This window comes from Scyliorhinus canicula, chromosome 23, assembly GCF_902713615.1.
Source record: "Scyliorhinus canicula chromosome 23, sScyCan1.1, whole genome shotgun sequence".
Lineage (NCBI taxonomy): Eukaryota > Metazoa > Chordata > Chondrichthyes > Carcharhiniformes > Scyliorhinidae > Scyliorhinus > Scyliorhinus canicula.
Window position 1 is genome coordinate 3429346 of NC_052168.1, and position 12291 is coordinate 3441636.

At 43.0% G+C, this 12291-nt stretch overlaps 1 protein-coding gene across 5 annotated transcripts in view; it reads left to right on the plus strand.

Annotated features, from left to right (window-relative positions):
* The window catches only part of tnrc6b (trinucleotide repeat containing adaptor 6B), a 166887-nt gene that overhangs the window by 128444 nt on the left and 26152 nt on the right, over positions 1–12291 (plus strand). For all 5 annotated transcript variants that reach the window (XM_038783598.1, XM_038783599.1, XM_038783597.1 and 2 more), the window contains 3 exons: positions 1445–1466; positions 6967–7305; positions 8586–10982. In XM_038783598.1, the coding sequence (XP_038639526.1) occupies positions 1445–1466; positions 6967–7305; positions 8586–10982 (2758 nt within the window). The remainder of the gene's footprint in view (positions 1–1444; positions 1467–6966; positions 7306–8585; positions 10983–12291) is intronic.

Consider the following 12291-nt stretch of genomic DNA (forward strand, 5'->3'; position numbering starts at 1 on the left):
ATTTGTTTTTGTTCCCTGCACCAGTTCAGTGGTTGACCTTGACAGTGAATGTTAACGTTCTCCACAGGTGTTTAGCTGCAGCAACTTAGCATGGTTAAACTAATAGCCAAGATTTACTTGTTTAAAAACATTCTGAAAAGTTAAAGTTTACTAAGCAGGTGTGAGACAGCTAGTTGGAAAACTGTGAGAGATAGTATGGGTGTTTATTGGGCTGATAAATTGAGAATCAGTTCACTCAAGGTAAGTGAATGGTCGAGCAAAGGCTTTCACACTGTGCCAATATGAAGTGTGTCACATTGACGTGTGTTTAACTTTAATATTTTGACATTGAATTCATAGTGATTGGCAGGGACTGGGCTGTGAATGGCTGACTGGGGAAAAAACAAAAGGTTAGGGCAAGTTAAATGTAAGGTCCGAATATAGGTTCCTTCAATTTCTTCCAGGTAGAAATACACACACTTCTGTATAGAACAGACTGGCTTTCACAATAATGAGAAAGAATGCTTGCATTCCAAGCATTGTCCGGCATCTCTGACTTTGTCTATATAAATGTTTCTGGAACATACCTCTCCATTCACCCGAAAGCTCGTGTTTGAAACAAACCTGTTGGACTTTAACCTGGTGTTGTAAGACTTCTTACTGTGCTCACCCCAGTCCAACGCCGGCATCTCCACATCACAATAATGAGACAAAATGATAAAAATCATGATCTGCGTTAACACTTTGCCTTCTGTCTGTCTCTCTCTCTTTCCATCTTCTTAGAACATTTAGGGTTCTGCAACAGTAAAGTGACCCTCACTGTACCAATGCACTAAAACAGTCCAATGCAATTGGAGCTGACCCTGCAAGTGTTTGATCTGCGTTACCACCAGCCCCTCCGCCTCTAAACTCTCCATTGATTGAAATTCTTTTCTAGCAAGGCTAGAATTAGTGGTTTGGCAATTATGTGTCTATAACAGGGAACTCTGATTCTGCAATGTCATTACCTGGGAATTTCTAACCTGTTTTACCTCCTGGTCACTGCTCTCATATTGTGACATCCACCATATGACATGCTCTGATTTTGCATTTGTAGTTTTTTACCATTCCCCTTAGACCCATTGAAGTCTGATGCATAAACTTCAGTACCATTTTCAATGCATGTAGAATGGATGGACCTGCACCATGCCTTCAGCAGTTAAGCACTGGGGCAAGCAAATGCAACTTCCACAAATTGGTGAATCTTTAAGACTGGTTGGAGTCTATATTGTGTTTATATCTGAGTTATCAGTGATGGGAGAGCCCTGCTCTCTTTTTTTCCCCATCCCCTACAGCCTCGATGGTAAAAGTGGTATTGGGGAGCCCATGAGTAGCTGATGATCTTGACGCAAATTGGAGCAGGATTCTGCTGCTGATGCGAATTGATTACTTTAAACTGACGCAGCACTTTGTTTTTCCTTTTTAGGTTACAGAACAAAAAACCAAAGGTAAGAGACTGTTTTATCTTGGGGCTGCAAAGTTTAAGCAATTTATTTTTGCTGTATTTACATCTACGTGTGTATATATACACATATACCGAAAGATAGTTGTAAAACAGCAGTGAAAAAAATTACATTGGGTACCAGATTAAACTGATGAGTGCTTATAAGTACATAGGTGAAACTAATGTTTAAACCTTTTCTGGGTATTGTTAGAACTCCACTCTAGATTGTACTGGTTTCTGTTCTGTTTCCTGGACACAGAATGAGTGATTGCAAGACTGTAACAATCTAAATTCGAGGATCAGAGGAAGGTACTACTAAAGCTCAGACGTTTCTTTTGTCTGAGCCAATCAACTTATATTTGTGTATTAGAACTATTCTAAAGTTTCAAAAATGTGCTCTTGGGACTGGAATGAGGGAAATTCACTTCCAACAAGGGATCATTGCCAGATTTCTGGCATGCCACATCACCATCAGAGGGAGCCATCGCAGCACATTTTATATCAGGAGCTAGCAGGGAAATTATTGACTGCCTAGCTGCAGTCAATAAGTATCATGTCCTAAGTTGCATATATAATTTTTTAAAACTTCCATTCCTGCCTCTTGACCACAGTGAGACCCTGAAAGTAAGCCCTCTTTGGCTTTGGTGCAGTGCAGGGCTCCAAGTGATGAGTAATATTTGATAGGAATGCTCTGTTGATGAAAGACATTGCAGGGTTCTTTTCAGAAGAGGAGGATTTTGTTTGGCCGACAATCTCCCATCTCTCTTGGTTAGGGTGCTGTCAAACATTTAGCATCTCACTCGTGCATCATTCCACAGGTCTGGCATGTGCAAGTTGTATCAGTCTGTTGATTTTGGATATAGGCCTCTTTATATCCTCCCCCTTTAAATATGCACATTCATGCAAAGGATATTGGACAAGGATCAAGAGCTAAAATCTCTCTGCTTGAGGGAAGAAATCATGCTGGCCTTAAGTTTAAATTATTTCATCCACACTTTCCAAGTGGAGGAAATATTGTGTCTGAGAGTCCTGATTTAATGAGCTATTTATTGGGTGTCTCCTGGAGCTTGAGGGCCTACCTTTGAATGCTGGAGAGGTATTTCCTAGACTCGGCTGCAATTTGTTTCTTTTTCTTTGCCTCTCTCCGAAGTATAGGAGGTTTGTGAACAATGTGCAAGGTTGCACAGTTATGTGGGTTGAGCCTGAGGGTATTCTCTGTCTATTCATAAATAACCCTGAAATATCTTCTCTCTCGTTTTAAAGTAGAGCTGTGACCTGAGGTATTGCCAGCTCAATATCTGTTGGATGTTAAGAAAGATGTATATTTTGAAATCTATAAAGCCAAATACATGCAATTGTCAGGTGCCCAAGAAATCTTACGGCAGACTGCAAATGGTTTATAAGGTTTCAAATAAAAGATCCTTGTTTGAAATACTAGCCAGCCTGTTGAATGCCTACTCCCAGTGGACTAACGTCCTGCATCAGTGAACCAAGCACAGCAGTACAGTGTTACATTAACACTTTGAGACTGTTCCAAGTTTAGTCTGCCCTCATTATCGCAAACCTTGTCATTGCAAGCCATTCCCCTGGACTTAGCTGAAAATCCGTCATAGTCAGCAGAGAACAGCTTGGATCTCAAGATGATAAACTACCTGGCTCTTAATGGGTAAGCATGACTGTGCTGTGGGTTTGCAGTGAGAATCGTTATCAACCCTCAATACCGCAGTGACTTATCCGTTATAAGTAAGCGTAATATGTCATCTAGATCTAAATGAAAAACTAGGGATGCTAGAATTCTGAAATAAATGCAGATATCCACTGTAGATCTGTCTGTCTGTAAGACCAACATGAGCCGCACTGATAAATTCACTCGCTGGACCTTTACATAGCATTGGTTCTATGGGACACTTCATTACCTCTGCACCTTCTTGCTCGGGTGTTTACAGACTTAGGTGCGCTTCTGTTTTAATTCTAATTCCAAATACTATGCAAAAATGTACGCATTAAAGCAAGATTCTCTAAACCTTTTCTCCTTTCATGCCTCCCAAGTTATCTATAAGTAGCTGTGTGTGACTGCTGCTATGTTTCTAATTGCCCTCTCCACCTCTCCAGTCCAAACTGGGACAATTCTCCCCTCTTCTACACAATATCATATTAGCACTGCTCCTACCTTTCTGTTCCATGCTACCCCTTCTCCATCTGAATATCCTATAGGAAACAGGGAAAGTCTGCAGTAAGGGAGAGGCAGGGGCATTGGACAAAGAGAAGTTGCATAACTCCTTCAGGTTGGTTCAGGATGATAATTAAAGGCTTAGGAGCAGATCACTCAACTATAACTGGTAATGAGGAGAAAAAGGAGGCTTGCAAAGATTAAAAGGAAAACAGCAATTGCTGGAAATTTGAGACAGAAACAAAAATTACTGGATATCATGTCAGTCAGCATTGGATCAGAATAGAGAGGGGTTCTTTCTCTTTGAGGTGCTGACTGATCTGTGTATTTCAAGTCTTTCCGGTGTTGTCAGCATTTTTTGGCTTTTTTATCCATTCAACTTTGCATTGTCAGGCTCAGTAACTACTTTCTGGTGATAGCATTCCAGATTTAAACCCATATTCTGAAATCTCCGGGGGTGGGAGGGAGATATCAATCAGTCATGCAGTGGTTTGCCTTTTTAAGTGAATGCTATTGATAGCAAGTTTTCACTTTAGTCTTAGATTGATGATCCCATTTTTCATCTTCCTGGCTGCTAACATATAAACTGTTTGCCCAAATGGCTCACTTTAACATCTTGTTAGGCAGCATTTAGCAGAATGAAACTATTGGATCTCTTTCCCTCTTAGCTCTTTAAGCTGTCACATTCTCTTAAGTATTTTGCACAATCCTTTTTCTAAATGGATTACATGTGTGTTAAAGCATGTTCTCTACATCAGGTGCCATAGTGAGTCATTTTCAAAGCAGTGAAGGCATTAATGAAACGTAGCAAGAGCAAAGTACTGTGAATGCTGGAAATCTGAAATAACAAATGCATGGATGTGTTTCTCTGGTTTGTCGGCTTTTAAGATTTAGTGTAAAAGCAAAATACTGCAGATCTGAAATAATAACAAAGAGCTCAACCGGACTGGTAGCATCCGTGGAGAGAGAACGCGATATGACTCGAGTTCGAAAGAAGGGTTACATTGGTGTTAGGAAAATAAAGGTAGTTTTAAGGGATTTATATTTGTATTGATCAACATTATAGTTTTAAGTGGGTTTAATTTAACGTTTCTGTGCTTGAAAGCGTTAGTCAGATTCATGCTGGACAACGGTGTTTGTATGTGTGGGGATTGGTTTCAATTCGAACTATGACACTATTATGCTTGGAGAGGTCAACAGTGCTAAGAATAAATAAATCAGTGGTTGCTCAGCAACTGGGGCCTTGTAAGGTAGAGAAGCCTTTAAGTTTTAGTTTAGCTAATTTGTTTGCAGCTGGAGAAAGGCAGTGAGAGAGAAGGCAGTTCTCACAGCTCTGCGAGAAGCAGTGGTATAGGAAGGCTAAAGAGGGACATCTCTCTCAACCTTGCTAAAAGAAAAGCCATACTATGGAATAATGGTTAAGAAAACCAATGCCGGAAATTTAAAGTCCAGCTAGTTAAGAAAACTGGAGAAATGAAGGGAAGTGTCCAAGAAGTCTGGAGTTAATAGAATACATGAAACTGGGAACCAAAACAGATTACTGTTCAGTAAAGTCAGAGTTGAAAAGGAATTGGATCATGAGAAGCCAGAAAGATATCTGCAGTCGAGCTAAGGTTTGTGAGAAATTGCAACAGTTTGGGAAACGTAATTTGAAATAATTGTGGAAAGAGGTAGCCTGATCGCTATGTTTCTGTAAAAGCCTTTAAGACAAAGGAAACCTGAAGGTGGAGATATAAAACTTGAAAGCGAAACATTGATGGAAGCAGCAGAGAAAAGCATAATTTAAAAAAAGATTTTGAAAGTGTGACTTTAAAAGCGGAATTTGAAATCACCTCGTGGAAGCTGGAGTTCAGCGAAACAAGGTGGCTCATGTTATAAGAATCATCTGTGAGGATCTTGAGGAGACATTCACTTCGGTTCAAAGAGAAGTGTGCCTTACCGAAGTCATCTTGTGTGCTTAAAGGGGACTTTGTTTATCAATCCATTGTAGCTTAAGGTGTACTTTATAATTCATGTTAATCTTTTAATCTGGGAAGTTAATGGGGGGGAGGGGGGAGTGAAGGATTATTGTATAATCAACACTTCATGGTTAATGTAAAAGTAAATTACAGAGGGTGTTGGAATCTGAAGCAAAAACTGTGATTCAGTTCATCTCCGTTTTTATTTATAAAAAAAAGATAAAAGTTATAGTCTTTTGAGCCAATGTTCCATTATAGGATCTTCATGCAGTTAGAGCATCAACTGGGATCATAACATTAGGCTTGAAAAAAATAACTCTTTCTTTTCCCACAGATACTGCCAGACCAGCTGAGTTTTTCCAACACTTTGCTTTCATCTAAGAGTTTTGATGTCTTTGTTCAACCGATAGTCGCTTGATAAAGTTCAGTTTAACCTGCCTAGACAGCTTTGAGCAGTGTACTAATCTTAGACAGCAATACTGCACACAGTGTAGACTAGCCAGGAGGTATGGCACATCCCACAGTGCCTCAGAGCTGATGCGTTACTCTTGAATTATAGTGACTGTTGCAAACAACAGCGGCACCTCACAAGCTACAATGAGATAAATGTCTGCTTTAATTGATTTGATGGTGTTGGCTGAGAATGTTTGAAAAAAAAAATAATAATTTGTTTGCACATAGTGTCTTTACAGACCACAGGTTGTTTAAAAAGCTTTACAGCCAATGATGTACTTTTGAAATGTAGATCCCTATTGTAATGTTAGCCAAGTGACTGAGAAGCTCCCTTGTTTTTCAGTAGTGCCATGGGATATTTTACATTCACCTGAACAGGGTGTTGGGATCTTTGATTAATGTCACAAGCGAAAGGCAGTGCTTCTGACAGTGCAGCCCTCCTTCAGTAACTGCATTGAAGTGTTAGCCTAGCTTATGTGCTCAAGTCCTGAAGTGAGGTCTGAACTCTCAACCTTCTGAAGCAAAAATGTTACTGACAGAGCCAAGTTGATGAAAGCAAAATACCGTGGATTCTAGAAGTACTCGGAGGGTCAGGCAGCATCTGTAGAGAGACAGTTAATGTTTTCATCAGAACTGGAAAAGGTTAGAAATGTAACATGTTTTAACTAAGTACAGAGATGGACTGGACCCAGCAATGTTAACGTTTATCAGCATTAGCACTAGGTGGACCCTTGTTGAAAACTTCAGTTAGATAAGCCAGCTTGTTGATGTTTTGTACTTCCTCATACATGATATATCATGAAAGGTTTTTCTTCCTCCTTTTCCCCTAACACTGGAGAAGTTAAATAAATGTTTCTTCTGTATTTCTACGTATCTTGAATTTCTTTCCTAATCACTAATTGTTCTAAATCTTATTTCCCTAGTGCCCGAAGCGACGAAGCCAAGCCTAAGCCAGCCTCCAACTGCCACCCCAGTTGGCAGTGTTCCAACACCAGCCGGCAACGGTGGTAACAATGCCAAAAGGGCGGTGGCCACCAACGGCCAGCCACAGAACGCCGCCCGCTATCTGCCCCGTGAGGTGCCTCCTCGATTTCGCCAGCACGAGCACAAAGTGTTACTAAAACGTGGTCAGCCCCCTCCGCCTTCTTGTGGGCTTCTTGGAGGTGGGGTGGGGCCTCCTGGGTTGCCAGGATCAAACCCTGGCACTGCACAACCATTGACACAACCCAACTGTCCGCTGCAGCACGGCAGTACACCAGTGGGTAAGTAGAATTTACTGCCACCAGTGGAAAACGTTACTTTTGGATTTAATTTTGGGGGCTGTTCCATCTGCAATTGCAAAATGACGAACACTCGTCATGTTGTATAAAGACCCTGTTTAAAGCCTCTTTGTTCAATTCTAGCCAACATTTGGGTGGGGACTGGTTAACTTTTCCTGGGTTGGGGAAGGGAAAACAAATACAGTTCTTGTAGACTACTCCATGAACAATACGCAAGCTCAGTTTCCCCATTTGTTGGGCCTGTGATTTATGCAGCAGCGTTTGGAAATCAGTAACTTCTTCATTGTATGAAGGATAAAATCTGGATATGAGGAAAAATTGTTCCTGCAGACCTGAAGCTATCTGCACACAGGAAAGAGCTTTGAAAGCCCAGGCCACACATCGATCACCTCATTTCAGTGGTCGCGCCTTGCCTGAAGGTGGGGGGATTCTCACTGGTGTGTAACTTCACAGACATTTGCTGCTCTTCAGCATTTCACTCAAGTAACCATTCTTTCTTGTGCTTTTTATGAACACTCTAATGCTATTTGACCTACAGGTTGTTCCACGCGAGCCTGAGCCTATCCTCAACCAGCACACATTGTCCAGCAAAAGCCATTGAATAGTAAGCTGGCTAAGAATTAAAAATGGGAAACTGGAAAATTTTCTTCCAGTGGATACTGAGGCTATTTGTAGCAGCCTCCAACTTGTCCCAATTGCTGCCCCGGATGAGTGCAGCTAACATGATGGGGAGAAGACCCAACTGACGGCTTTATAGTGTCTGAATAGCTCAATGTAGCACCAGACTATGTCCTTGCCTAATTCACCCAATGAGAGAACTTTCACTTTAAAAATATTTTTAAAGTAATAGTTCTCCTTTGAAAGGCTAAAAGATTAATCTTTGGTGCATTTAAAAAAAAAAGTCATTTTGCATCTATAGGAAAAATGTTTTCTTATATTTCCAATTAAGGGGCAATCCACCTATCCTGCACACCTTTGGATTGTGGGGGTGAGGCCCATGCTGACACAGAGAATGAGCTGACTCCACACGGACAGTGACCCGGGACTGGGATTGAACCTGGGTCCCCGGCACCGGCATCTGTAGGAAATTATGTTTATTTTACTTTTGCTTCTCTTTGATTGCTAACGGTGAAATATTAGATATTGTTCGAGTGTCAGTGAGAAAATTGAGTTTGAATATCCTACCCAAAATATGAATTTAATTTGACTTTCTTAAGTTCCCACAAGCTGATGGTTATTCATGCCTTGCTTTTTTTTTGTAGACGCAAATCCTGGGGGTGCTGGTTCAAATTATGCAAATTCTGCTTGGGGTTCTGGATCATCCAGCACTGACCTCAACCACGGCTGGGATAAGTTAATCGTAGACGGGTCTGATATGGAGGCTTGGCCTTGCATCACAGGCAGAGACTCTGAGTCGGCTTCGGAACACGTAGACAATGAAGGTGCCTCAAATCTTGGCTCCGAGAAGAGCCTGCCACCAGGAAGTGGCACTGCCAGGAGCTGCAAAGGAACTGCAAACCAGTTTGCTGCTGGGAGCGGAAAGAATGAATGTAAATTGGGGGCCTGGAACATGGGCCTCGTGCCTAAACCCAGTCATGCATCTTCCATCTCTTCGGAGAGCAAAGACGGACTTAACAATTGGAAAAACTTGAGCAGCCCTGATGGAGCTGGCCTTGGGTTGACCTTGAACCCAAATATCAACCCATCAGCCTGGCCAGTGTTGGGCCAGGAGGGCAATTCTGGAAAAGGGACTTTGGAGACAGATGTTTCGAGCTCCAGTGCACAACTTAGTGCAGTAGGTCAAAGCCCTAGGGATCAGGACGGTACTTCTGCAAGCGCCTGGGCAAAACAGTCAAAAACGGAAAATGCGGGTGTTACATGGAATGCTTCTGTTGGAGAACAGCCTCAAGCTCTTAACACTGATGGACCAAATAATGGCGACACTAACTCTTTGAATGCAAGCTCACAGAGCACCGGGAACCATTTGCAAAACAAGGGAGTGTCTGATACGACAGGGAATGGGACCTGGAACATGCCCTTGGGAATGGGTTTGGGAAACCCCTTGGTATTGAATCAATCTGTGAGCACTGACGCCTCATCCGAAGGCAGTATTAGAGGAACTATGGAGGGCCGGGGAACTGGGGGAACTTGGAATACAGTTTGGGGGTCTTCTGGAACTGATTCAATTTCTGGACAAAATGGTACAGGAGCTGATGGCAATAATGGACGCAATGGCGATGATTCAGCAAAGGCTGGCTCTGGTATGAAACAGTTATTGGTGAATAGATCAAGAACTGAATCATGGGACAATAACAGCGGCGGACCGTGGGACTCTGAGTCACAAGACCCCAACAAAGCAAAAAACTGGGGTAAAGGGAACAGAACAGCATCAGGTGGTGCTCAGGGTTTGTGGGGTCAACAGCCAGGGACTGATAATCGCTCAGAAGGGGAATGGGGTGGCCCTCCTAATGAACAGAATTGTGGCACAGGCGGATGGGACAATCACAGGGTAAATCCCCTCCCAGAAAACCAAGGAGAGAACTCTCAAAATTCCAACTGGGCAAAGGCCTCTAGTTCCACTGGGAGTGACTCTGGTGGTCGAAGCAACAACAAAAGGGGAGATTCTGAAACCCAATCAGGAGGACGGCGCTTAAACAAGCCTGATCCTCTTGATCAAGAGGAGGTATTGCAATCTGTAATAAGCAGGGCTGATCTGGACCCGAGAGTGTTGTCAAACAATGGGTGGGGCCAAACTCAAATTAAGCAGAACACAATGTGGGATGTTCAGGAGTCACCCAGGAATGAGAGGCGCACTGACAGAGGAACAGAAGGGTGGGAGAGCACCGCCACTCAGAGCACTAACTCAGGGGGCTGGGGCGAAGGGCCCAGTCAAAGCAGTCACTGCACCTCTGGGTGGGGAGATGCTCCGCAGTCTTCAAACATGGAATCTAAGAGTCCAAGTGGGTGGGTGGACCCAAAGACCAGTCAAGGTTGGGGAGGTGGAACATCAGAAGAGAAGGCGCCATCATGGAGTGAGGGGCCTAGAATTAAGGAACCTGGTTGGGGTACAAGACAGCAACCAACTCAAGGTTGGTCTGCCAATAATGGTTGGGGTGACGGAAGTGGGCAGCCAGCTGAACAACCAAAAGCGGGTGGCTGGGACAGTTCGAACTCGAGGTGGGGCGATAGTGGCCGTGGTGATGTAGGATCTTGGGGAGGTGGCAGTAATTCTAATTCAAACCAGAGAGGTGGGTGGGACGACCCCACAAGACACCAGGGATGGGGTGAGTCATCAAAAACAGCCGCTCCTAATTGGAATAAGCAACAAGAGGTCTCTGGCTCTTGGGGCACTGCGTCTGCTGGGAGCCGGCAATCAGGACCTGGCTGGGGCTCGACGCCTGTGCCGCCTACACCCATCCCAGTCGTGCCAAAGGAAGAAGAACCGACTGGATGGGAAGAGCCTTCACCGCAGTCTATCTCCCGAAAGATGGAGATAGATGATGGCACCTCAGCCTGGGGAGATCCCAACAGCTACAACTATAAGAATGTGAATCTGTGGGACAAGAACTCCCAAAGCGAGAGCTCTGGAAGTGGGTCAGTGCCACGAGAGCCAAATACATCCAATGTGGTTACAGGCCGAGGTTCCACATCCAATTCTGGTAAGATGTTATGTTACATTGTTCTATCTTTTTTAAATGTAAGTATGTAAAAACACTAAGTGCTATCAGTTCAGTGGAGTTTCAGTTTATGAAAGATAGAGGCATCTTCTGATCTGATTGGATCCTGTATTATTCCAACCGATGCATGTTGCTGAAGCTGTTTGTATGCAATCATCAGGGGAATTTGCAATACCACAAATGTTAAGGCAACAAAGAGAGAGTTGATTGGTTGTCACTAATTGTTAGAGGCGTTGCCATGCATAAATAACTATTTAACCATGGCAACACCTCTACCAATCAAAGTCCACCGCCAATCTCTTCTCATTTTGTTGTAAATTGTTGTTCCCTTTGCATCAGTATTCTTGCTGTTCCGATGACTTGCAAGATGAAAAACTTTGCTAATGTGGGTCTTTTTCCAGCAAAACTCAAATTGTAGACTACTAAATGACAAAGTTAAGAGTGCCAACTCCTCCTATATTCCTGTGGATAAACACAGTGATGAATGCAGCACTTACGCTATGCAGTTCGGAAAGTTCCATGTTTTAATTCCTAGCGTTTCTGTGGAGTTGACAGATTCCAGCAAGGATTAGAACACAGTTTGACTGGGGGTTGGCAGCTTGGTCAGGGTTCTCTCAGTGCAGTAGCTGTTGCAGTGTCATTGGCCTCCGTGCCTATGGTCATCATGGTCCCTGGCCTCTACCGAGGTGCTTTGTGTGGAATTATATGTCAGACAAATCACTGTTTAGGATCCTGTATGGAGGATATCCATTCTGGCCTGGTACTTTAAAATGCATCAGCATCTTCTGGAGAAAAGAAGATTAATACTTTGTGTTGCACCTCTGTTTAAACAGTTGTGTTTGTCAATGTAGAACCAATGCAGCAGTAGCACACAGAAAATGCCGGAAGTACTCTGCAGGTCAGGCGACATGTGCAAAGAGAGAGAAACAAAAGTTAATTTTTCAGATCAATGACCTTTTGTCAGAACTTTGCCCTAATTTGGAGCCTACATGCACCAAACTGATGGAAGCACCCAATCACAGATAAAACTCTTTGCAAGCATTCCCATGGATAATCCAGAAACCTTTCAGAATGTTAATCCAGTTTTACGAGCCCTCACTTCCATTTCTGAAACGAGTTACGTTACATGTGATCATTCCTACCGCCTTTGACCATTTAATGTGTTGCCTCTGTCCTTATCCACTTCAGTTGCCATCTAAAACAGATAATTTTCAGTTTTCTATAAGAGGTCATTGAAATTCGTAACTTTCTGTTACAGCTGGTGCACATACCTTGCAGTGAGGGGACAGAC